Source organism: Tenrec ecaudatus, chromosome 16 (assembly GCF_050624435.1).
Source record: "Tenrec ecaudatus isolate mTenEca1 chromosome 16, mTenEca1.hap1, whole genome shotgun sequence".
Classification (NCBI taxonomy): Eukaryota; Metazoa; Chordata; class Mammalia; order Afrosoricida; family Tenrecidae; genus Tenrec; species Tenrec ecaudatus.
The window spans coordinates 20083232-20109938 of NC_134545.1; the positions used below are offsets into that span (position 1 = coordinate 20083232).

The 26707-nt window shown below is 50.1% G+C and overlaps 2 protein-coding genes and 1 non-coding gene across 3 annotated transcripts; 2 read left to right on the forward strand and 1 right to left on the reverse strand.

Annotated features, from left to right (window-relative positions):
* Nucleotides 1-933: 933 nt before the first annotated feature.
* On the reverse strand, nt 934-1064 carry LOC142430099 (small nucleolar RNA SNORA38). The gene has a single exon (XR_012780571.1). It is a non-coding gene; the product is annotated as a small nucleolar RNA SNORA38 (small nucleolar RNA).
* A 1624-nt stretch (nt 1065-2688) lies between these two features.
* CCDC116 (coiled-coil domain containing 116) lies at nt 2689-7356 on the forward strand. The gene is made up of 4 exons (XM_075534669.1): nt 2689-2786; nt 3993-4553; nt 4666-5613; nt 6411-7356. The coding sequence occupies exons 1-4, from the start codon at nt 2715-2717 to the stop codon at nt 7248-7250; spliced, it is 2421 nt and encodes an 806-aa protein (XP_075390784.1). The 5' UTR covers nt 2689-2714; the 3' UTR covers nt 7251-7356.
* A 13542-nt stretch (nt 7357-20898) lies between these two features.
* On the forward strand, nt 20899-23103 carry SDF2L1 (stromal cell derived factor 2 like 1). The gene is made up of 3 exons (XM_075533377.1): nt 20899-21135; nt 21330-21526; nt 22722-23103. The coding sequence occupies exons 1-3, from the start codon at nt 20949-20951 to the stop codon at nt 23001-23003; spliced, it is 666 nt and encodes a 221-aa protein (XP_075389492.1). The 5' UTR covers nt 20899-20948; the 3' UTR covers nt 23004-23103.
* The last annotated feature ends 3604 nt before the right edge of the window (nt 23104-26707 follow it).

A 26707-nucleotide genomic window follows, 5' to 3' on the forward strand; every position in this document is an offset into this window, starting at 1 on the left:
GGTCTCTGAGACTATGACTCTTGACCAGAGTGGAAAGTCTTACCTTTCTCCCATCGAGCGGCTGGTGGTTTCGAAATGCTGACCTTGAGGTGCGTAGTCCAATGGTAACCTGCAATGCCATCGGGGCTTCTTTAGAAAATAGGAGAGAGCAGCCTAGAGCTCACCCCACTGTGAACTTGTCCTGCCCTTCTGGTATTTTCTCTAAGCAACTAAACACATCCAATCCTCTTTTTCCTTATCCAGAGGGATTTGTTTCTGTTGCATTGTTTGGAGCTGGTGAGGAGGGTCTCTCCTTTGGTAAGCAGTGGCTGTGAACAGAGGGTCAGTGAGAAAGAGGAAGACTTTCAGCCAGGTGGACTGCCACAACGGGCTCAGACATGACGATAGGGGTGAGGATGGTGCAGGACTGGGCAGGGTGTCCTTCTGTTGAACCGTGAGTCAGAGCCACCTTGACAGCACCTAATAACAGCCATCTTGTATTTTTATCAGTCATTTTTATTCTCTTTTGAGTTGCCGACTGGTTTTTTGGTTGCTTTTTCGAAGAGGAGACATGTTTAAGAGTTCTAAACAGTCAGGAAACAGACCCTTTAAGGAAACCATGTTTTTGTTCAGTTTGACAGTTGCTACTTAATTGTGTTTTGTGTTTTGGAAAGAAAAAAAAACACACACCAAGGGAAACATATACGAACAATACTTGGATTAAGAAAGCCTACATAGGCCACACCTGAAGGATTTGATGTGGAAACTCCACTAAGTGTAGTGGACTTTATCTCAATCTTACCTGTACCCCTTGAATTTAAGGCTGAAGCTCGCTGGTGTGAGAAGAAGCTGATGACTCCACAGGGTTGTTGGATTCTGGTTCGGATCTCTTGCCTTGAGGTTGCCCAGTGAAGGGCGGGCTGGGACTACCGTATACTTGCTTTTTTTTTTTTTCAGTGTGGGAGGGGGGTGCTGGAGCCTGCGAGGAGCAGGCTGGCCCCAAACTTCTCCAAATCCACATTTCTTTGCCTCCAATTCTTACGTGTCCAAGGACAGGGAACCACAGACACGCCTTTGTAAGAGAACTATACTTGCTATTTTAATGCCCTCCTTGCTTTATTATGCCATGTGTTAATCTGTGGCATGGTACTGCCACTGCCAATGAATAATACTGAAAGTTTGCCTCTCTCCCCAACCCCCATTGTTTGTATAAATAGTGTTCAGATAGGGGAGGGGGGGCGGGGAGGGAGGGGAAAAGTGAGGAGCTGATACCAAGGGCTCAAGTAGAAAGCAGGTGTTTTGGGAATGATGATGGCAACATCTGTACATATGTGCTGGACACAAATGGTGTAAGTATGGATTGTAAAAAGAGTTGTATGAGCCCCTAATAAAATGATTTTTTAAAATGATTTTTAAAATAGTGTTCAGTCACTGAAGGGTTTAATGAGTGCAAGTCATACAGAAAGAAAGATTTAGTCTATTTCCCTCTCTGGAACCCCGGGTTACAACTTTAACATTCATAAGCTCATTTTTTTACCTACCAAAAAACCAAACTCACTGCCACTGCGTCGATTCTGCAGGACAGGGTAGGCGTGCTCCTCGTAGGTTTCTGAGACTGTCACTCCTTTCAGGAGTAGAAAGTCCCATCTTTATCCCAAGGAGCGATTGATGGTTCCAGATTGATGACCTTGCCGTTACCAGCCCAACTGAGCCCCCACGCCGTCACCAGGATCCTCAGTATTTGTGCGAACTGAGCCGTGCTGTTCCTCCGTTACATGAGGAAGCAGGGCCAGCAAGGGGACATGTGCTTTCAGAGAGGACCCTGTCATGAAGATTGAAACTGGGATGGGGAGAGGGGGGACTTTAGGCCAACACTGGGTCTCCTAGGTGTGAGGCATCAGAAGAAAACTCCTGAAAGAAGACTATCTACCTTGTGGTGGAGAAGCCCTGGTGACATCGTGGTCACGCATTAGGCTGTGATCTGCAAGGCACTGGTTGGCAATTTTGTTTTGTTTTGTTTTGAAGCCGGCCCAGACACTGGAAGTATTAGGCATGGATAAGGTGACCAGACGCCCCGTACCTGGTACTCAAAAGGGTGCTATTGAGTAAAAAAGACATCACCCAGGGGAGTTCGGATGAGCTCTGGGAGGGCTGCCTGGGACGTGCTGAGGAGTTTACTAAGGAGAGAGGAGGTAAAGATGTCCTTTACTGGTGTGTTGCGCCCATCCTCTCTCCACCCAGCCACCCTCATCCCGCACTCTTTAGGGGTGGGGGACTGGGGGCGGGGTTTAGCAGCATCTAGAATGTGGGAGCGAAGCGGAACCAGGTGAGGCGAGGGAGGAGTCCAGACGGCCCCGCCCCATTATTATGCGCAGAATGGCTAGTGGGTCCGAGCACACCAATCAGGACGCAACATGCAAATGAGCGAGCCACCGAGGCCGGCGGCCGCGGCTCAGCGTTCGTTAGTGCTCCAGGCAGTGCAGGCGGGCACCGACTGAGCGTGTGCAGGTGAGCGTGCAGGTGAGCGGGTTCACCTGGGTTTGAAAGAAGGGAGGGGCAGGGACATCCTCCGGGACGCTCACCACCGACAGTGCTGTACATGGTTGTGCGGGGGACCTAGGGGGTGCGAGGGGTGGAGGGGCCGCTCGTGGCAGAGCTGGTACCCTCACCCCGCCGTCTCTTCTCAGCAGAGAAGGCGGCAATTGCGCAGCACGATCCGAGCCAGCCAGAGCACTATGGCCAGATGCCGCCACCACTCCGGGTACCTGGCGGACGATGAGGCAGGCCACACCGTGTACATGCCGAAGGTGAGTGTATTCTCGGGACCTCGTAAAAATCCACGGCGCCCCTAGTCACTCCCCTTGAACTCTCCCTGGGCCAAACCAACCCCACGGGACCTGGAGTCAATTCCGACTCATAGCGATCATGACAGAGTAAAACTGCCCCCCCTGGGGTTTCCTGGACTGAGTCTTTAAGGGACCAGACGGCCTCCTCTGTGGGAGATGGCTACCGGGCCTCCACCAGACCTCCTTTCTGGGACTCTACCTTTGACCAGGGCAGAGCCCTGGTGCCACAGTGGATGGGAACTGGGCCCCTAACTGCAACATCAGCAGTTCAGAACCACCAGCCCCTCTGCAGGAGGAAGACAGGGCTTTCTACTCTGGTCAATGTTACAGTCTTGGAAACTCACAGGGGTCGTCTACCCTGTCCTGTGGGGTTGCTATGACAGGGCATCAACTCACATGCGATGAGTGAGTTTGGTGGTCCCTAGCCAGCTTCTTCTGATAACCCTCTTCTCCCTCGGCTGATCTGGGAGGGGCTAGGTACACTGCCACCAGGCCTCGGAGCCCCCGGGTCTGCTTAGGGAAAGGGCTTATATTGGAGAAGCAAGTCACCGACCAGGGGTGCAAAGAACAGGACCTCAGGTAGTACAAGGAGCCAGGCAGTGGAGTCTGGTTGGGGACCTCTCCCACACTGCGGACAGAACATTCCAGAAAGCTTGGGCAGCGTTGTGTTTTCCCCTTGTCACCATGCAGGGCGGGCAACCCCAGAGAAAAAGGTGGTCTATGAACTGTGCATCAAGGAGGCTGGGGGTGGGGTGGGGCAGGAGCTAATTACACTCCGACTTTGCAGATGAAGAGGGCTAAGGCAGCATAGTGGTTACACATTAGGCTGCTAACTGCAAGGTTGGCGGTTCGAACCTACTCGCCTCTCCTCGAGAAAGATGGGGTTTTCTCCTCCCCCAAAGAGTGACAGTCTCAGAAACCCACAGGGGCAGCTCTATCCTGGTGTAAAGGGTCACTGTGAGTCAGAATTGGCCTGACAGCAGCGAGAATTTCCCATACCCTGAAGGCGGCAGAGCCGAAGTCCTACTCCAGAGCTACCCAACGCCAAAACAGTTTCCCCCCTCTACTGCCTCTTCCCCACTCCCCTCCCTGGGTTGAGAAGGGTCCTCAGCGGTCCCTTCTGCCCCCAGGGAATCTCTGCCCACCTTGACATACCCATCTACTTAGGTACAGCCACCCCGGAAGCCACTGTTCCCGGAAGTGGGCCCAACCTCCAAGCTGGGCCACGAACCGCATCCGCCATCTTTGTATGGACAGAAAGACTCGGCTCCTCAGAGCCACCACCGACATGCCTGGGGCCCCCAGCCCTTTGGCACTTTCTTGGATTTCCTGGCCGAAGGGCAGGTGCTGGACAGCCTACAGACCGTAGTGGAGGAGGCCACGGAGCGGTTAGCAAACATGAGGACGGAAGCTGGGGGAGCCCTGGTGGATGTGCAGGACCCCATTGAGGCCCCTCGCAATGGGCGCCGGATTCGGGTCCGACCCAGCCTCAGTACCGTGCATCGACACCGGGCCAGGCCCAGTTTGTGCATGGGCTCTCTCAACAACTATCCGTCCTGCTCCAGTAGCTCATCTGGCTCCTGCAGTAGCTTCCTTGTCGGTGGGCTGGGCTGGCGGAGCCGAGACAGCGACCTGGAGGCCCCTGGAGTTGGCCTCCTGCCCCCCATGAAGGACAGACTGCTTCTGGAAAGGAATTTGAAGCGACTGATGCATCTGGAGAAAAGAGGGGTGAGGTCTAGGAAGCTGAGGGAGAGTGGGGGAGGCAGGTGGGGTACAGCCCCAGACTGGGCTGAGCTGGCAGGGCTGCCCCACCTCCCCCAGTCATCCCAGAGTTCCTCAGAGGCCTCTCTCTCCCTCTTTCCCTCCCTGTCTGCAGAAATGTCATAGCATGAACTCCTCACTGTGGGACTCTCGGGGCAGCCAGGGCAGCAGTCAGTGGACATCTGAACGGCCCTTGGCCTGGTTCTCAGAACTGTTGGGCTCAGGCTCAACCACGCCTGCAGCCTCCGAGCTGGGGCCTGCTCAGCAGGAGCTTGTCTATCTGAATCGGGAGTTCCACCAGGAAATGAAGTCTTTGCTGAACCAGCCGGACCACATCCATCTGCCATGCTACTGCCCAGCCCGAGAGCCCCACCGCACACTGGACATCCTGGCCAGCCACCACCTCTTCCCTGCCCTGCAGCGCGTGGTCTACCGTGCCGTGGAGAAGCTCACTGGTGCCTGTTGCCAGGATGGCTACCCACTCTTCTCCCCGGTGACCTACAAGCCCACCCCAGAGCCCAGGCCAACGCCCAGCTTGCAGAAGCCGCTGGCCACCGTCTCAAATTTACCTACCAACAAGGAGGAGTCCAACAAGCCACTCCCTACCGTAGCCTCCAACCCCAAGATACGACGTGTCCAGAAAACTGCCAAGGGCAGAGAACAGGGCAGAGTCAAGGAAGAAGTTTTGCCCTCTTCTGGCAACCAGGTGGTCACCAAATCCAAGCCCAAGGTGACACCCACAGGAGAACTCAAGTTTCCCGGCCCCTCACCTTCCAGGCCCGAGAAACTTGACAGGTCCGACTATGAACCCCAGAGCCCTAGCCAGAGGGACCAGCCCTGCTGCGGGCTGCCCCCCATGACGAACCCCCCTGGGATAGTGGTGGATGTACCTTCTAGCCAAACCTGCTCCTCCTCCCTAGGGTCCCCCCAGCGGGACCCCTCCTACCACATCTTCTCTGTCTTCTCCCCTCATCCCTCCTCAGGAGACCACCTCTCTTTCTCCTTTACCTCACTGCTTTCCAAGAGGGTCTCCTTGAGAAAGGACCCCGGGGGGGTCGGGGAGACACCTGTGAAGAGGGGAAGCTCCTTTCATCACACAGCCTAGCAATCCTTGTCACCTGGCTGGGTGCCCCACACCATGAGCAGCCACATCAGCAAGGGGCCGCGATGGTGGGGTTACCAACGTCAAACAAATGACAGGGATTATCAAAGGCGAATAAAGGCTATTTTTTAATGCTGGTTGCCTTTTAAACATTTCTATGTGAGGTTTGGAGGACCCCACTCCCAGAAGGTTCGGTGGCTTTGTGTTTGATTCTCCTGCCTCACAGACAGTAGTCCATGGTCCTGTCATCGAGGATCCAGGGGTCTGAGACAGGTCCTCCTAGCCCTGCTGCGCCCCAGGGGAGATGCCTGGGAACAAAGAGAAGGAGATAGAGGTGGGCTCTCTCAAGCTTGCAGATCCTGGGTCTAGCTGGCAGATCCACTGCCCATGGGTCCTTGTGCCAGCTTCCCTGCTCTGCAACCAGGCCTGAGTGCTTGGCTGACACTGCGTCTGTGGCCCCTGACTTTGACAGAGAGTGACAGGTGCGACAGGGTGGTCAGCGTGTGACCGGGTTGACAAATGCACATGTAGAATGTGCTCCTTAGCCGCCAAGACTTCACAGCAAGTGAGTGTGTGGCCAGGGGAGCAGTTGTGTAGGTGACAATGAGACCAGGGTGGCTGCTGGGAGGGGAGGGTCTTTGGGGGGGAGTGTCATTGGGGTGGGGCTGAGTGAGGGGTCAGGGTCATGACATGTCCCTTTTCCTCCCCCTGCTCCTACATAGAGTTCCCATGCCAAGTTAACCAAGAAGAAGCCGCTGCCCTGCATCTCCAAATCCACCTCATCCCCTGTCTCGGACCCCTGGGAGGAAGAGGACCTCAATTTCTTGGTGGAACAGGCTGTGGCCTTGCTCCTCTGCAAGTATCAGTTTGAGAGGGGCCTCACCAAGCAACTGGGTTTCATCTCCTTTACTGTCACCGAAGTGCTCCTTGATCTCCTCTTGGGTTTCAAGAAGGTGGCCAAGGCTGGCATCCGTCTGTCCTCGCAGATGAACTGGTCCTGCCTGTTGAAGAAGCTGGAAGAGAGGGCCTGGGCTTCCCGGGAGTCCCGCCAGACCTCACGGCGCAGCACCACCCAGCGCCATCCCTCTTCGCGCAGCATTTCCCAGCCAAGGCCCTTTCGGCACATCACCTCCCACCACACCTCTGAGTCACCCTCTACACAGCCCAAGTCCACCACGGACCAGGAGGAAGCCAGCATCCACAACACAGAGCTGCCAAGTTCTTGGGAGCTTACTGCTGAGGAGGAGCAGGAAAATGAGGAGGAGGAGGAAAATGAGGAGGAGGAGGAAGAGGAGGAGGAGGAGGAAGGAGTGGAGGAGGAGGAAGAGGAAGAGGAGGGAGAAGAAGAAGAGCAGACCAGCCTGTCAGAACCCAAGCCCTACAAGTCCTCCAGCAGAAATGCTGCCTCCAGCCCTTCCAAGTCCCAAGAGGAGGAGAGAGTGGAGATCCGAGATGGCAGTGATGAAGATGAGGATGGAACCCTCTCTACGGACGAGGCTGAGCCCACCGCTCTGGTTGAGGTCAAGACCATCACGACAGTGGGTCCCAGGGACCCCCCGTGACTCCCCTCCAGGAGTCACACCAGATACTCAATTCTCTGCGCTGTCCGCCCACCCCCTCCTCCCACTGCTGAGTAGGGGTCAGATGGCTGGCATCCCTACCAGGAACCTTGCTGAGCCCCTCAAGGGAGCCAATGAGAACAATAAAAAGAATGCGTTTTGTTCAAAAGAAAAGGTGGGCCGCATTCATTGGATAGTACATCTTCCTCTGTTTAGTGTGAAAACCCGTTCTTGACTTTTCCAATCGTGGTCTTCTCCCCTGTGTGTGTGGGACTGGCAAGTTTCACCCCACAGCGTGTCCTGCAGGCACATGCCAGTGGTGACGTGTTTTGTAAATGTGTCAGTCGTCTTCAACATTGCATTGCCTTGTCTTGTGTGTGTAACATGCCTGATTGACTCAGTCTTCCATGGCTCCGAAGAAAGAGGAGGCTTTCTGCTCCCCTCAAGAGTTAGCTAGTCAAGAGTTAAAGTCTTGGGAACGCACAGGGGCAGTTCTACCCTGTCCTCTGGGGTGGCTATGAATCAGAGTGGATTCGATGGCAATGAATTTTTTTTTTCATGGCTGGTTTCCATAGTTTTGCTATCATGATTTGTTCTGTGATAAACATGAGTCACATTGTGTTAGTCACTAGAGAAACATTCATAGACACTCATGGGTATAAGAAAGAACTTTATATAAAAGAGAAATTGTATATTAACATCCCAGCCCGGTCCAGAGCAAGTCCATAAGTCTGATATTAGCCTATATGTCCAATACCAATCTATAAAGTCCTCTTCAGATTCACGAAACACATGCAATGAAGCTGAATGCAGGAAGACCACAGGCCAGTGGGTGGAAAGTCATGTGGATCCAGTGGTGGTGTAAGCATTTCCGCGCTGGCAGGGCTCTCCACGTGACTTCTCCAGCTCTGAGGCTCTGACGGCCATCAGCTTGTCTCCATGTGGCTCATCTACAAGAATTGTCTACTCTAGCAGGACCGAACCTGTGTCTGGCCTGCAGTGAGCTATTTAGCTCCTTAGCACCTCCAAATGAGGTCATCAAGCTATGACCTGATTGACAGGCTAGACTCCACCCCTTCACTCTGAATCCTCAAACTGACTCCAGATTATGTAACTACCACACACGTTGTGGCCCTGATGTGTCTAGGATAGATACCAAGTGGAGAGACTGCTGGGTCATCTGAGATTTCTATTCCTGACGTTTGGAAGAAGCGCCATACCGTTTCCCACAGTGGTTGCCCCATGCCACTGTCCCACCAGCAGTGCATGGGGGTTCCACACTCTACATCCCCACCTGCCTTTGTTCTTGCCTCTCTGTTCTTTTTCCAAGTTTGCTATGAATGCTGGGGTGAGATGACCTCTCACTGCTGTCTTGATTTACATGGTTCTAATGGCTAATGATCCCTTTTTTTTTCATGCATGTGTTGGTCACATATATTTGGCTGCAGAAAAGCTTCGTGAGCCGGCCACTCCCTCTCAGACATGCTCCACCAGACAGAGTAAGGCTGAACAGTTTAGTAAGAGATCAAAGAAAGGCAGTGTGAGAGGGACAACAGAGGAGAGGAGGGGAGAAGGAGGGGAGAGAGGCCGAACGGATGGCAACACCTGTCATTTAATTGAGACATTCCATCACATCTTTTTTTTTTTTAACATTTTATCAGGGGCTCATACAACTCTTATCACAATCCATACATATACATACATCAATTGTATAAAGCACATCTGTACATTTTTCCCCTCCCTCCCCGCTCCCCCCTCCCTCATGAGCCCTTGATTCCATCCATCTTGCAAGAATAAGGCGAATGGAAATCTCAAATGTTGAAAGTCTCATTACTCCCTGAGCTGAAACATCTGGTTAAACGCACACAAAACAAACTGTACAGGGCAAAAAACATGCGGCATATCACTGACGCCCAAAATTAAAACAAACAACTCACTGCCATCGAGTCAATTCTGACCCATGGCGACCATAGGGCAGGTCTTCCCCCTGTGCGTTTCCAAGAGTACAAGTCTTTTTAAAAAAAAAACAACATTTTATTAGGGACTCAAACAACTCATCACAGTCCATACATACATCAATTGTGTAAAGCACATCTGTATATTCATTGCCCTCATCATTTTCAAAGCATTTGCTCTCCACTTAAGCCCTTTGCATCGGGTCCTCTTTTTTCCCCCTCCCTCCCTGCTCCCCATTCCCTTATGAGCTCCTTGATCATTTATAAATTATTTTGTCATATCTTTCCCTGTCTGAGTACACCTCTTTATTGGAGTAGAAAACCTCATCTTTCTCCTGCCAAGGGTCTGGTGGTTTCAAACTGCTGTCCTCGCCAGAGCTACTAGGTTTAAAAATATAAATAAGTACAACTCAGCCATTGAGTCGACGGGACTCGCAGTGACCCTACGGGACAGGGTGAAACTGCCCCTGTGAGTTTCCCAGACTGTAACTGTTAATGGGAGTAGAAAGTCTCTCTTCCTCTCAAGGAAGGGCTGGTGTTTTCAAACTGCAGCCCTTAGGACCGCAGCCCGATGAGTGACTACTATGCCACCAGGGCTCCTAAGGTACGATGTCAAAGGAGAGATATTTCGAGCGGTAGGGGTGCCCAACGTGAAATGGTGCAAGTCTTTGAAATTCCATCCCCAATCCCCCTGCTGTTGAGTAGATTCTGATTCACAGTGACCCTACAGGGCAGGTTTAGAACGGTCCCCACAGAGTGCCTGAGACTCTTAGTTTTTACATGTGTAGATAGGCTCATCGTTCCCCCACAATCGGCCAGTGGGTTTGAACAGCCGACCTTGCTGGCCAACAGCTGAGGATAGAATCGACAGTTTCTGAGAAACAGAATCTGTCAGGGGAAGCCAGCCCCTAACGCATCATTATGGGTCCGGTAGGCACAATTGTACAGCAATAATAAGTAAAGATCATAGTAAAGTTATAGAGAGCATGAGAGATAGAAGTATTGAAATAAATGGAGTCAGACACGATTCATAGTAGCATGCTCACCTCTGCCCCGCCTGGTGGTCCACGTGGAGGGAGAGAGAGATTTTAATGCTAACCCAGGCTTTTTATCTTCTCTGGGGACATGCAAGCCCCCTAATTACATACGTCACAGGAAGGGGCTGTGCTATAAGTAATACAGTAAAGAGAGGGGGTGGTCTAGGGACATACACTCCATAGGAAGAGGAGGGATTGGGGGTATATGTGTAACAAGATGGGCGGATCCTAGGTTTAGGATAGTGGCTTAACTTTGACCTATTATCTAGATCTCCATAGGAACCATTATCTGTAGGGTATGAATTCCACCTACTGGAACCAAATAGATGACTGCAGGCGTCCATTGTCCTTAACAGCAGGGAGTGGGGCCCACTGCAGTCTGGCAACTGATGGCCCTCAGGGAGGCTGCCTATGAGCATCTGACCTCCCCCCCACAAGATTCCACCTCCGCAGACCACCTCCCTTTTCTGTTCCTCCACCCCTACCCTCCAGCTGTAGTTTCTGGAGTCAGGTCCTGCCTGCAGCCTCTACCTGTGTCCCCGAGGTTGCTCTTGTCTGCTGGTGCCTAATGTTCTTGGACTCTCTTTACTGAGTGGCTCTTCTTAACCTTATTCTGCCTCTTCCTGGCCCTTGGAGCTTCTTAGAACTTCTGGTCCCCTGCTCTCCGCTCCCTTGCATAACTAACTACTTACTACCCTGTCTCTGTTCCCACAGCCCCTAGTTTTGGGGTATGTGTTTCCCAACCCCCTCCCAGGGATCTGGTGTCGCCAGGCTGTGGGTTGGCTTCAGGACTCCCAACAGCTGAGCTGTGGCTGGCACCGTGGCTTCTTCCAGCAGTGACTGTGGGTGGGTGGTGCAGGTTGTCCCTGGAATGAGCCTGGCAGCTCATTGTCCTTTCCAGAGGTCAGATATGTTTGGCCATGGCTCCGTGGTCTGCACAGCCACCTTAGCGCTCCCTCTGACCCATCTTTTGACTCCAGAAAGACTCTCCGTGGCCAGGCAGAGGGGTGAGGGACCTAAGGTGGGTGCCGCATGATGCATTTCCAGTCCCTAACAGAATTCTTGTGCAAGGGAGTCTCTGGGTGGTAAAAATGGTTAACCAGGGCTCCTCAAAGATACATCTACCTGGTTTCATGGAAGCAGTTGCTTCTGTTTACTACACATGAGAAGTCATTAGCTTTGCCCAGGTCAGGGAGGGAATCTTATAAGACTGGGGTTTTTTAAGATCCATAGTTATAAGATTTGTTGAACAACTTTCAAAAGCCAGGTAATGTAGAGACTCTACCCAGAACTATTGTGGTCGTTACATAATCTGGTGTCAATATAAGACTATTAAGAGCGAATGGGTGGTCTAGCCTGTCAATCAGTTCACTGCTTGATGACCTCATTTGGAGGCACCACAGAGATAAATAGCTCACTGGATGCCAGACACACACTCTCAGCTTCACATTCCTGTTGGCACGCCACATGGAGCTACACTGATGGAGCCAGAGCCTTGGAGCTGGAGGTGCCATGTGGAGACCCACGCCAGTGCTGAGATGTTTCCACTGCCACTGGATCCACAAGACTTTGCACCCACTGGCCTGTGATCTTTAATTGTATGTGTTGCATGAGTCTGAAGAGGAATTATAGACTGGTGTCAGCCATATGAGCTAATATCTGACTTTTGGACTTGATCTGGACTGGGCTGGGATGTTTTCTTAATGTACAATTACTCTTTGATATAAAGCTCTCTCTTATACACATAAGTGTCTATGAATTTGTTTCTCTAGTCATCCCAGACTAACACAAATATGTAGAATGTCCTTTGCTCTGACCATTTTAATCAGTTATAGGTAAGCATTGGGAACTCTATCAGGTAAATCAATATTTCTACTGAAAAACAACAAAGTCAGTATATCTGTCCTGCCCCTGCCCCTCCACATACATAACTGAGGGAGTTTATTAGGGAAGTTAAAAGGTTATCAAAAATTAGGGTCAGCAAACAATCAGGATACAATGACTGGTCTCCTTTGCCAGTTGCCAAGTCTCTCTCTGGTTCTCAGCCTCTCGGCCACCTGGTCCCTTGGTCTTTGCCTCCGTGGGCCAGGAAGCCAGCCTGCCTGCCACTCTGTCCCACAGTTCTGTTGTCTAGGGCCAGATAAGGGGAAGGGAACCCCATAGTCTCAGTGCTGCTACTTTGAGTCCGCATGCCAGAGTCTGTGATGTATCTGGTCTTGGTGGTCCTAGATCTTGAACATGCTCGTCCAATGTCCTTGTAGTTTCTCTTTCCCGAAATTTATATTTGAATGCAATACATTGGCTTTCTTCTTTAAGAAAAACTTGACCGCACCTTGCCTTATCTTGTGTAGTGCTGTAGTTCCAACAGGTACATAATCTGTTGCCAATTTGAGACTTGAGTAAAGGGGTGGAATTTAGCCTGCCAATCAGGACACAGCTTGATGCTCTCCTTTGGAAGCGCTAAGGAGATAAATAGCCTGCTGGAGGCGGAGAAGAGGCTCACTCCATTACTGACGATGAGCCTGATGGAGCTATGCTGATGCAGTCAGAGCCCAGAATTGGAGGAGACACAAGGAAACCCATGCCAGCGCTGAGATGCTTTCACTGCCACTGGATCCACAAGACTTCACACCCACTGGCCTGCGATGTCCTGCATCCCGCGTCATTGCATGTGTTTCATAAACCTGAAGAGGAATTTACAGATTGTTTTGGGACATATATATGGGTTAATTTCACACTTATGGACTTGATCTGGATGGGGCTGGGATGTTTTCTCAATATCCAATTGCTCTTGTATATAAAGCTCTTTCTTATACACATATGCGTGTTTAAGAATTTGTTTCTCTGGTCCACTCAGAATAACACAGGTGCCATCTTATCCTGCTATGTAGAGAGAATGTACAAGCCTCAGAACGCCTTGTTCTCTTACTGCTATTTAAGTGTGATTGAAGTTCCAACTTAAAAGAAATCACGTTGGCAGAAAAGAACCAAGAGAGACCTAAGGCTTAAGAGGCAGCACCTGCCACCCTCTCCATTGGCTGCCTAGTTTCTGCTGTCAACTTCTCAAGGGACATGACCCCAGCCCCATAGGTGCATGCCTACCAACTGTGAGGACAGCCTCCCGGAGCTCCTGTTTCAGATGTCCAGTACGGGGATGTGAGCTGGCGCTGCCCAAGGTGCTGCTTTCAGCTGGGAACAGGGTGAAAAGTCCCCCACACCTGAGTCTCTCCACCACGTGGACTCTCATCGTTTCACAGTCTGGTCTTCACCACTTTGCAGCAGGGTGGCCGGCTCACTGGAACAGAAAGAATGGGAGCCAAGGGCATCATACAGCATTCTGTTGGTCAAAACAAGTCAAGAAACCCGTCAACTAAAGCAGACACCATCTCACTCCCTCGTTATTTATTTATTTTAAAACTCATTTTATTGGGGGCTCGTACAACTGTTGTCACAATTCATCCATCCATCCATTGTGTCAGGCACACTTGTATACCTGCTGCCACCATCATTCCCCAAACATTTGCCTTCTCCTTGAGCCCTTGGTATCAGCTCCTCATTTTCCTCTCCCTCACGAACCCTTCATGATTTATAAATTATTATTATTTTGTCATATCTTACACTGTCCGACATCTCCCTTCACCCACTTTTCCGTTGTCCATCTCCCAGGGAGGAGGTTATATGTAGATCCTTGTAATCGGTTCCCCCTTTCTAACCCATCCTCCCTCCACCCTCCCGGTATCACCACTCTCACCACTGGTCCTGAAGGGATCATCTGTCCTGGATTCCCTGTGTTTCCAGTTCCTATCTGTACCAGTGTACATCCTCTGGTCTAGCCAGATTTGTAAAGTAGAATTGGGATCATGATAGTGTGTGTGTGTGTGTGTATGTGTGTGTGTGTGTGTGTTGGGGGGAGGTAGCATTTAAGAACTAGGGGAAAGTTGTATGTTTCATCATTGCTACCCTGCACCCTGAATTGGCTCATCTCCTCCCCTCAACCCTTCTGTAAGGGGATGTCCAGTTGCCTACAGATGGACTTTGGGACCTTAGAATGCCTCCTAGCTCTTTTCTCTATTTCCTTGGACTCTGAAACAACTTATAAATGGGTCAAGAGGGTGATCAAATAAGACATTCCATTTTAAAACAGTTTTATTAGCATGCCATCCACATGTCGTACAATTCAATCAGATCAAGAAGAGTTGAGTAATTGTCACTGTATTCAATTCTAGAACCTTTTCTTCTTCCTTGTACTCATTATTATCCATGTAATTATTTTTTCTAACTGTGGCAAAAGTGTGTGCAACAAAACATTCTCCACTTCCACAACCTCCATTTGTATGATTCCGTGTCATTGATTATACTCTTCATGTTGCACGATTATTGATACCCTTCTCCAAATTATTCCTCCACCGTTAACATAAACTCACTGTCCCCTGAAGAACAACTCTTTCCCCTTCGCCCATGATAACCATTGGTCAAATTTGGTTTATTTCTCTTTAAAAAATAGTTTTCTGGGGGAAGTGCAGAGTGGAGACCCAAGGCCCAAGTGTCGGCCAATGGAGATTCCCCTCATAGAGGGGTTTAGGAGAGGAGATGGGTTAATTAGGGTGCGAGGTAGTACCGATGAAGAACACAGCTTTCCCCCAGATCCTGGATGCTTCCTCCCCCCAACTACCATGATCCGAATTCTAGCTTGCAGGGCTGGATAGGACAGAGGCTGTACACTGGTACATATGAGGGCTGGAGGTACAGGGAATCCAGGGTGGATGATACCTTCAGGACCAAGGGTGTGAGGGACGATGCTGGGAGAGTGGAGGGTGAGTGGGTTGGAAAGGGGGAACTGATTACAAGGATCCACATGTGACCTCTTCCCTGGGAGAGGGACAGCAGAGAAGGGGGGAAGGGAGACTCCGGGTAGGGCAAGATATGACAAAATAACGATGTATAAATTACCAAGGGCACATGAGGGAGCGGGGAAAGGGGAGGGAGGGGAAAAAAAAAAGAGGACCTGATGCAAGGGGCTTAAGTGGAGAGCAAATGCCTTGAGAATGATTGGGGCAGGGAATGTACGGATGTGCTTTATACAATTGATGTATGAATATGTATGAACTGTGATAAGAATTGTATGAGCCCCAATAAATTGTTTTAAAAAAGTTTTATTGATGTAATATGTAATAGAATAATACTTCTTGGTATGACATGATATATAATACAATAAAGTAATTATATCATACACTTCCATGGTTAAATCGGTTTTCAAATGGGTTGTATATAGATCATCAAAGTCAGTTCTCATTCTCCCTCCCCCCTCCTGCACTGTTTTCTCCCAAAGTCCCCTCACCCTCCCCACCTCCCACATCCCAGACGGCACCGCATCAGTCACTGTCTCTACGCATCTACTCCTGGGCTTCACAAACTGGAAGCCTAACAGAAACAATAAAATCAAAACCGAAGTAAAACAACAAGAAGAAAAACATAGTAATATAGAGATTAAAAAAAATACAAATAAAGAGTAAGAAAGAAAAGACTGCCATCAATATTTTAAAAGCCAGAGAAGGAATTTCTGTTGTGGAACAAGCAGGAAATATTTGAGCCTAGAACAAATTCAGGTTGAGTCAAGAGGAAGCTGAACTGACCAAGTATCAAATTATACCCTGTTTGATCCACCATCGTCAAGTTGAAAGTCACCACCTCTGTCTGATAGTACAGCGGTTCTAGTCCCTTGTCTGTGGCTCCAGGGGATCTGCCAGAGGGTTAATCTGACAAAACACTGACAAAAGTCCCTCTGTCGCCTTCTACAAATTGGGTGCTCATAATTTGAACTGATACTTTTTCCTAAATCATATTTGGATTTTGTTATTGTCACCTTTGGATCACACAGGCAGGTGCGCTTCTTTTGTGTGGACTTGGTTGACGGCTCACTTAGAAGATTGCTTCTTTGAATACAAGCCTTTAAGATTCCAGACAGCATTCTGATCGATAGCCGGGCACCATCTACTTTCTTCACCACACTTTGCTGTAGCACCCTTATCTTCGGTGATCATGAGGGTGAGTACTGAGTAGGGCCATGTTATCAGGACCAACCTTTCTTGGATTGGGGGTAGACAGGTGGGAGCCCAGAATCCATCTGTTTGTCCACGGGTTATGAATGACTCTGCTTTACTTTGGAGGTGATTTGATGACAAAACCCCAAAACCTCAAGACTAACAACAGCAAAAGACAAACAAAAGGAGAACCAGCCATCTAGCAGGGCAGCAACAAACCCTGCATGGAAGAAGCACACCAGCCTGTGTGATCATGCGGTGTCAATGGGATCAGGTATCAAGCATCAGAAGACCCAAGACAAATAATTATATTGATGCAAACATGGAGGGTCAGAGTAGAGACCCAAAGTCCAGCAGTAGACAATTGGCCACCCCCTCATAGAAGGGTCACAAGGAAGGAAGCCAGCCAAAGTGCAGTATAACACTGACAAAACACAAAACCTTCCTCTAATTCAGTGGTTGTCACCCCTCCTAATGATGCAACCCTTTAATATGGTTCCTCAGGTTGCGGAGACCCCCAACCATAAAATTATTTTCGTTGCTACTTCATCACTGTAATTTTGCTACTGTGATGAATCATAATGTAAATATCTGATATGCAGGATATATTTTCATTGTTACAAATTGAACATAATTAAAGCATAGTGATTAATCACTAAAACAATATGTAATCATATATTGCGAAATATATATTTCTAATGACAAATAAATAAAATTTTGTCTTGAAGCATGGTGTAGCGTGGGTAAGTCTTCACACCAGGTACTGATATGTGGGCCTCTCTGCATGTGGGCAGATCCCGCCTGGAGAGGGATAGAGGAGCAGTGTCTTGGTTCCTAAGACAATGGGAAATATGTGTTTTCTGATGGTCTTAGGTGACTCTTGTGTAAGGGTCGCTTGACCCCCAAAGGGGTCGAGACTCACAGGTTGAGAACTGATGCGCTAGTTCTCTAATGCTTTCCCTACCCGCCCCCCCATCATGACCCCAGTTCTACCTTACAAATCTGGCTAGACCAGAGCATGTACAATGGTACAGATAAGTGTTTTCCATACATGGTATTCAGGACAGATAAAACCCTCAGAAAAACAATGAGAGTAGGGATACCATAAGAGTATGGGGAAGGTGGGGGGAAAAGGGGAGAAAAGGAGAGAAAAGGGGAAATTGATCACAATGATCAATATTTAAGCCCCCGTACCAGGGGGATGAACAAAAGAAACATGGGTGAAGGGAAACAACAGATGGTATAAGATATGAAAATTAAAATACAACTTTCTTTTAGTTCTTAAATGCTTCTCCCCCCACTCCCACCCCTACTATCATGATCCCAATTCTACCTTGCAAGTCTGACTATACCAGGGGAGGTACACTGGTACAGATGGGAACTGGAGACACAGGGAATACAGCACAGATGATCCCTTCAGGACCAGTGGTGAGAGTGGTGATACCGGGAGGGTGGGATAGAAAGGGGGCGGACCAATTACAAGGATCTACATATAACCCCCTCCATGGGGGATGGACAACAGAAAAGTGGGTGAAGGGAGACGTCGGACAGTGTAGTATATGACAAAATAATAATTTATAAATTATCAAGAGTTCATGAGGGATGGGAAAGTGGGGAGGGAGGGATAAAAATGAGGAGCTGATACCAAGAGCCCAAGGAGAGGGCAAATGTTTTGGGAATGATGGTGGCAGCAGGTGTACAAGTGTGCTTGACACAATGGATGGATGGATGGATTGTGATAAGAGTTGTATGAGCCCCCAATAAAATGATTATTTTTTAAGGAAATGAAAAGATGTCACTTTGGTTATTAAGATGCGCATGAACTAAGGCCATGCTCTTAGCAACTTCCCACGGATGCAGAAGCTGAACACTGAAAAGGGTAGAAAGAAGAATTAATGATACGTTTCAGTTGTCTTGGCAAACAATATTGAATCTATCGTGGGCTGCCAGAATAACAGCCACAATTAAACTAGCCTAAGACGAGATGTAATCAGAAGTCTCCTTAGAAGAAAGGCTATCTAAACTCGGACTCACTTGCAGAGTGCACTGTAAAGTCAATTATGGCCGATGTGGTTAGTTTGAAATGTAATACCTTCATTTGAGCTCCAAGTTGTTTCAATTATTAATATTTCCTGCTTTTTTTTCCCTCCCGGGTAAGGTTTTTCTCTGTTTTGTCTAGCCATTGTTGGGGTTTGGGTTTTTTTGCTTAGGTCCTGTGTGCATTTTATATGAATTTCGAGGTAGGAAATCTAGGCTAGGAAGATCTATAGAGACAGTAACCGGATTGATAATTGCCTCGGGGCATAGGGGAGGTTGGAGGGGGGATGGGGAGCTGACAACAATGAGCAGGAGCAGCAAATGTTCTGAAATGGATTGTGATGATGGTTACACAAATCTTAATATGACTGAGCAATTAAATTATATGATTTGTAAGATATATTCTAATACAACTTTTTTAAAAAGCGGATTGCTACAATTCCCCTGGTCAATCCTTGTGGATTTACCTTGATGGGAATTGGGGTGCAAGGGGCATATTGGTATGTGTCATATCCTGGAGCCCCAGAACCAATCTTACACATTTTACTAATCTGTTAATAATGTACCTATTTCAAGTCATCGTCCATTCCTGCTTCTGCAGTCCTACCTGTGACTTCAATGATCCTGTGACCAATTTATTTTGTTCTCCATGGTCTATTGTTCGGTACAGCGGCAGGCTTATAGGGTTGCCAGAGTTAGAGTTGGCTGGATGGCAGTCAGTCTGGTTTTCCGTGTGTGGATAATCAGTCACACGGTTATGAGCAGTTTGTATAGCATTATGGCTTCATGCTAATGGGCTCCTTCATCTCTGGATGATGTCTTTGTCTTTGTAAAGACTTAATAAAGGGTCTCTAATAAAGGGGGTATAGTTGATTATATAGGGTGGGCTCCTAACGACCTACCATGTGCTCTGTGGGAGGAAGATGAAGCTTTCCGCTCCCATAAAGATTTAGTCTTAGAAACCCACAGGGGCAGGTCTCTTCATAAGATCGATATGAGTCAAAACAGACTCAATCACATTAAGTTTTAGTATAAAATACATTTGAATTTAGAGTTTTGGTTCTCCTAGAACCAGACTTCTTAAACTTTTTCCACTTGGGACCTCTTTTTGCCCAAGAACATTTTACGCAACCCCCCTTTTTGCCCAAGAACATTTTATGCGACCCTGGTTACAAGTTGGGCTGCTAACTTCAAGGTCAGCAGTTCAAAACCACCAGCCACTCTGCAGGAGAAAGATGGGGCTTTCTACTCCTGTAAAGAGTTACATACAGTCTCTAGAGGCTTGTATTCAAACAAGCAGCCAAGTGAGGCATCAACCAAGTCCATATGGAAGAAGCACATCAAAGTTAACAAAGAACAAAGTCCAAATATGATGGAGGGAAAGGTACCAGAGCTTAAATTGTGAATAGCGGGAGCCTGAAACCCATTTGCAGTGTATCCAGTCAGACTAAGCCTCTGGCAGGTCCACTCTGACTACATTGGAGGGACACGAAGAGCCTTACCATCCAGCAGAGATTTTTGTAAACTTGACTATGGTAGATGGAACCCAGGTGTCTCCCTCGATCCATTCTGGATTTGTTCTATGTTTAAATGTGTCTTGCTTGTTTTTCACCAGAGACCTACACCTTCCCCTTTTGTATGCCCTTCTAAAAGACGACAAAACATTAACCCCTCATGCATACTTCCTGCATACATGTGTCTAACATAACGGAACAAATCGGCCATGTTAGAAATACCAGCTGCTTCTCTGAGTTGCAAACGCTAGGCTGCCCTAAGTCTGGTAATGAATTCACTGCTGGAATTCTCACTGCCATCAAGTAAATTCTGACTCACAGTAAGTCTATAGAACCGTGTAGAACTGCCCCTGTGAATTTCCAAAGCTCTAATTCTTTATGGAGTAGAAAGCCTCGTCTTTTCTCCCTCAGAGAGGTTGGTGGTTTTGAACTGCTGAACCTGAGCTTAGCAGCCCGGCGTGTCACCACTACACCCCCCAGGGTTCCTGGCTGGATTTGGGCATTACCCATTCCAGAAACTCTTCTGTACACTATCACTTGATAAACAATCACTCGTGACCACACAAGGCTCTATGCCTGAGCCTGTACAGTTGCAGAAACTCCACAGTCCAAGGACTGAGGGATGACGCCTGAGTAACCCAGACAGGAGCCGGTGGCTCAGTCAGTAACTATGGGATGCACCAACGTGGTGACCAAAAGCATCTGGTGTCCACTGGCCTCAAGACTCTCCGAGGATCCAGGAATCGAGGGTGTGCCCACGGGGTCCTCGGAGCCCGAGCCAGGCGTCCAACCCGGTTCAGCCGCCACCTACATGTGCTCCTCCGCATCCTTGGCAGTTTGGAGCTGCGGCTGCAGTTTCCCGCGCACTCATTGGTGGCGCCTCGGAAGCGTGGACCAATCAAAACCCTCCTCGTGTTTCCAGCGCCCTCCCCGCCGTCGGGCTCCAGAGCTGGGGGCGGGTCCCAGGCGCCTTACCCAATGGAGGCGCGGGGAGAGCGCCGCGCGGCTCGGCGATTGGCTGCCGCGCGCGGGGCGCTGTCAGCGCGGGATTGGCCGGTGGCGGGGCGGAAGCGGCTGGCGCTGGCGGCGGGGAGCCGGGCAGAGCCGAGCCTGGGCGATGCGGGGCGCGGGCCGGGGCCGGGCGGCCTGGCCCGGGCTTTTCTGGCTGCTGCTGGCCCTCGCGGTGCGGGCCGGCGACGGCGCGCAGAGGGGCGCGGGGCTCGTGACCTGCGGGTCCGTTCTCAAGCTGTTCAACACGCACCACCGGGTTCGGCTGCACTCGCACGACATCAAATACGGATCCGGTACGCGGCCCTGCCGGGGTCGCGGAGCTCGGGGACGCCGGGCCGGTGGGGCGGTTTCGGGGGGTCGAGAGCGGTTGCTGGGAGAGGTCGTGTGGATAGAGGGCCGAACGGGAGCTCGGGGGCCCGAGAACCCGAGGAAGGGTCAGCTGAGGCCAGCGTTGGGGCCCGTTTGAATCGGTGGTGTCGCCCCCCAGGCAGCGGGCAGCAGTCAGTGACCGGCGTGGAGGCATCGGACGATGCCAACAGTTACTGGCGGATCCGCGGAGGCCTGGACGGAGGCTGTCCGCGCGGGAAGCCCGTGCGCTGTGGCCAAGCGGTTCGGCTCACTCACGTGCTGACCGGCAAGAACCTGCACACCCACCACTTCCCGTCCCCGCTGTCCAACAACCAGGTGAGTGGCCGGCCCCCAGCTGGACACTTTGTGCTTGGGCCTCCTCTCAGAAAAAAACACAAGCAACTAGTCAGTCCTGACTCTAGCGACCCTACATGTAGGACGGAGTAGAACCACCCCTGGGGGGTTCCGAGACTGTGACTCTGGGAGTAGAAAGCCTGCCTAAGGAGAAGCAGCTGGTGGTTTCAAACTGTTGACCTTGCAGTTAGCAGCCCAAGCATAACCACAGTTGCAGGCTCTCTGAAGAGAGTGGGTGGTTGGGCGGGGGGTGAGGGGTGGTGGGGTGGTGGTGGTGGTGAATTCCTTTTGGAGTTGGGAATCCTTTGGGATGCTGATTCAGGCCCCAGGGGGACCAGAAACTGGCAGGAGCTCTGGTGGTACAGTGGTTACACATTGGACTGTTAACCTCAAGGTTAGCGGTTTGAAACCACCAGCCCCTCCAAGGGAGAAAGAGGAAGCTTTCCACTCCTGTAAAAAAATCAATAGTCTTAGGGACCCACGGGGCCAGGTGTGACTCGGAATTGACTCCATGGCAGTGAGTGAGTTAGAGGAGGTCAAGAGCACACATGGACAAGGGCAGGGGGTACTTTGAAGAGATGACAGGAATGTTTGAGACTCACAGAGACTTAGACACCGGCATGCCAGGAGTCGAATTGACTTGATGGCAACCTGTCGGTTGTGTTCCTTTTTGTTTTGTGCTTGACGAGGTGAACCTGGGGAAGGAGCACTGGTGTTGCCATGGGTTAAGCACTGGGCAGCTCACAGTGAGATTGGCGGTTTGAACCTACCAGTCACCCGTTGGGAGAGAGATGAGGCAGTCTGCTCCCATCCAAGAGTGACAGCCTGAGAACCCCTGACCCTGTGGGGCAGTTCTATTCTGTGCTGTAGGGCCGACATAAGTCAGGACAGACTGGGTGGCCGTGGGGCGGGTCAGCCATGGAGGGGAAGGGGTTGGACTTGGGCTGAGGGTGGTTTGGAGGGGTTAGGATGACGGAGCAAGAGCAGGGGCATCCTCAGTGAGACCAGTGACCAGGGGGCTGTTGAAGGGAGCCTGTATTTGTAGAGAGGGTGAGGTAGGGGGTGGTTGGAGATCTGGAGCCTCAGAGAGGTGCAGGGAAGGGCCAAGCACCAGGGATCACAGAGACTTTAATGGACCCCTTGTGGTGACAGCAGCCCCCCTTACGCCCTCCCTCAGGAGGTGAGTGCCTTTGGCGAAGACGGTGAGGGCGATGACCTTGACCTATGGACAGTGCGTTGCTCGGGGCAACACTGGGAGCGAGAGGCCGCCGTGCGCTTCCAGCACGTGGGGACATCAGTGTTCCTGTCGGTCACCGGGGAGCAGTATGGAAGCCCCATCCGGGGACAGCATGAGGTGCACGGCATGCCCGGGGCCAACTCGCACAACACCTGGAAAGCCATGGAAGGCGTCTTCATCAGACCCAGCGCAGAGCCCTCCACAGGCCACGATGAACTCTGACCCCGCCCAGCACGCCTGCACGGAAGGCGACTTGGCGTGGACAGGGACTTTGGGTGTGTAGGGTCCTCAAGTGCCTTTGTGATTAAAGATTGTTGGTGTACGAGTGTATTCCATTTGTGAGTCCGGTGCGCCTCTTTGCAACGTTGCCGCCAACCCTGGCTGACAACCGTAGGGGCCCTCCTCTGTCTGAGGTCACCTTTCTTCCCATGGCCTCTGACACAGACTCCATCCAAAGTGCTACAGGAGCAGAAATACAAAGGAGCAGTTGGAAAACAATCACGTTTATCCCCTCGAAGTTCAGGAAGTCAGGTGGTTCAGACACACCAAATGGCATCATGGGAGAAACGCCTGGTGATTGACGTCCGTAAAGATGACAGCCAAGGAAACTCAGTGGAGCACCCCACTCATGAACATAGGGGGTAACCATGAATTGGATTCAACAGATGGGTTGGGTTGGCAATGACTGTGGCTCTGGGGCGGAGCAAGGCCCCTCTCTGTCAGCTCTGGTAGCTCTCTCCCAGTGACCCTCAGTTCCTTGATGGCCTTTAGGTAGGCCGGCAGCTGTCTTCCCAGTTGTCTCCATGGCTCTGTGTCTCTGCTCCTCCTTATAGCCCAACACTCCCTGCCTGATTGCCAGAGGGCTTCCCCAAGTTGTTGGGAATTTTCTGTCTTTCGATTCCATTTTTCCCATGAACTCTTTGAAGCCCCCTGCTATGGCCCTATACAGAAAACTGGATTCTTAAATAGAATTAGATCCACAGGGATAGGAGTCAGCACTCCCAACACATATTTTATTGGGGGTAGAGCGCAAATCAATGCACAACACACCCAAAGTGAGTCAGCAAGATCTTCAAGGCACCATGGGTTAGGAATGCTCATAGTCACTGATGATTGATTCTAAGGGTGTCTGGCCGGGTTGCCTAGAGAAACAAAACCAGTGACACTCATGGATGTATGAGAAAGCACTTTCTAGCACGGCTCATCACATCAAGAAGGCAGCTCAGGCCAGTTCAACTCAAGCCCCTAGGTCCGATGTTAGCCTGGCCCTCTTCAGACTCACGTGCCTGCAGGCCAATGATGCGGAAAGGTGAAGCTGGAAGCTGGGAGATCACAGACTCATGGGCAGAGAGTCACATGGCTCCAAGATGGTTGGGAACATGGCAGGACTCTGACAACCTGCGGTTGACTCCCACATGAGGCTTCTCTGAAAGTAGATAAAGGGGAAGGAACAGAGAGAGATGGAGAAGGTCTCAGTTTCTGGCATATAAAAAGGCCACGCCCCCGAGGGAGGCGTCATCACGCTGTGCCTGTGATTGATAAGTTGGACTCCACGTCTAACAGGTGCAAGTTGACATAAAATCTAACTACCACAGCTGGTGACTCCAGCTCCCAGCTCCTGACCTTCATGGCTTCATGACCTGTGTGGGAGCTCCACTATGCCAGGCGTGTGGGAGCATAGCTCTCCAGCCTTGGGGTGAGGCCCTCCACTCCCCGGGCCACAATCTTGACATCTGCTGCTGCTCCAGGGATAATCAGCACTCTGCCCACCTGCAGAAATTGGCATCACAGCTCCCTCACTGTCTGTGCAAAGGGCAGCCCCCACCAGCCCCAGCCTGCCTGGGCACGTGGTGGCACCTTGGGCTCCTTCCCTGATGCTTTAGGATAATGAGACTTGAAAAGATGCTTCGAAGGAAGGCAACCTCTGGTTAGCCCAGCGGCATGTGAGCAATAGTCTCCACTCAGGAGCTTCACAGCAAAGGCTGCTGTTGTGGGGTGCCCTTGAGGGGGTTCCAGTTCCTAGCAACCTCACATACAACACAAGATACACTGCCTGGTCCTGCACCCGCCCCACCACTGTGGTGGGTGTGTTTGAGCCCATTGTTGTAGCCATAGGTCCATGTATCGTGTGAAGCCCCTCCCTCTATCTTCCTGACCCTCTGCTCAACCAGGAAAGATGCCAGCATTCAACTCTGCACTACAGGGTCTCAACGGGTCAGAATCAGCTCCACAGTAATGGGTAACATGCTTGGTAAATGGTTGGTAGTTTGAATCCTTATAATCCCCAGTCACCGGGAATCTGAATGATTGAGGCAAATGGATCTTTATTTGTTTTATTTCATTTTTCCCAACAGTTTTTTTGGCACACAATTTACATGTCATACAATTCAATCATATCAAGGAGAATTGTACAATCATTACCACATCCATTTCAGAACATGCCCCCCCATGGTTAAATCGCCTTTAAAATGAGTTGGGAATTCAGTCAGTTCTAGTGCTCCATCCCCCTCCCACCTTCATTGTTTACTCCCTAAATCCCCTTTTCCTCCCTATCACCCACCCCTGCACCCACTGTCACCCCTTGTATCAGTTATTTTCACTATGCATCTACTCCTGTGCTTCACAAATTAGGAAACCCAACAGACATAATACAAAACAAAACCGAAATAAGGTGGTAAGGATAAAGCAATAATAATAATAAAGACAATAATACAAATAATGAGTAAGAAAGAAAAGAAGACCCCCCATCAACTTTCAAAAAACCAGGGAAGAATGGCAAATTGTTTTTGACAGGAAGGTACATTGAGCTTTGTTGGTGTGCCAGCGACCCCTAGGGGCAATGATGGAGATTGCAGACTTCCTTGAGTTGCTGTCATCTCCTGGGTACCAAGGTCTGGGTAGTGGGGCCGGACCAATCTCCTGAAGTAGGGGATGCTGCTTCCCTAAATCGCAGAACATAAAGAGCGGCAAGTGGAACCGCATGGGCAGAGCACCCTACATCTGAGAAATCAACTGACCTTAGTAAGCAATGAGGATGGTGGTAATGACGATAATAGGGAGAAAAGCTCTTGCTAGTGGTGGGTCTTAAGGACTTGCTGGGGTTATCCCTTCCACTCAGCTGAAACGCAGAGCCTCTTCTGGACCTTTCATTGCCAAGTGTCTTTTAAAAAAAACTTTTATTTATTTATTTATTTATTTTTAAACTCTCAATGGTGTGAATCGGGTGCAGGTTTCCCGAGCAGATCTTAGCTTTCCACACAACGCTTCAGACACGGTTGGCTTCATTTCATGGATCACCATCCACTCAACGGACCACCCCTCATCCCACTTGTGTGAATCTGGGTGGTCTAGAGAAACAAGTTCATAGGCACTCTCATGTGTATAAGAAAGAGCTTTATATAAAGAGTAATTGTACATTAAGAAAACATCCCAGCCCAGTTCACATCAAGTCCATAAGCCCATTTTTAGCCCGTATGTCCAATACCAATCTATAAAGTCCTCTTCAGACACACAAAACACATGCAGTGACACCAAAGGCAGGAAGATCACAGGGTACTGGGTGGGAAGTTTTGTGGATCCAGTAGCATCGTAAGCATCTCAGCGCTGGCAGGGATCTCCACGTGGCTTCTCCACCTCCAGAGCTCTGGCTCCATCAGCCTCTCTCCATGTGTATTCTCAACAGAGATGTCTCACAGGGAGCCAGTCTCCGTCCTTAGTGCCTCCAAATGAAGTCATCTAGTTGCAACCTGACTGACAGGCTAACTTCCACCCCTTCACTCTTAATCCTCTCAAATTGACAACAGATTATGTGACTACCACAGCACTTCCTCCCTGTATTTCCTGTTTCTATTTCCCCTTTATCCTAACCCTCTGGACTTTGCCCTTGGAGAAATGCTTCCCTTTTGATCTCAGATGACTGATTATTC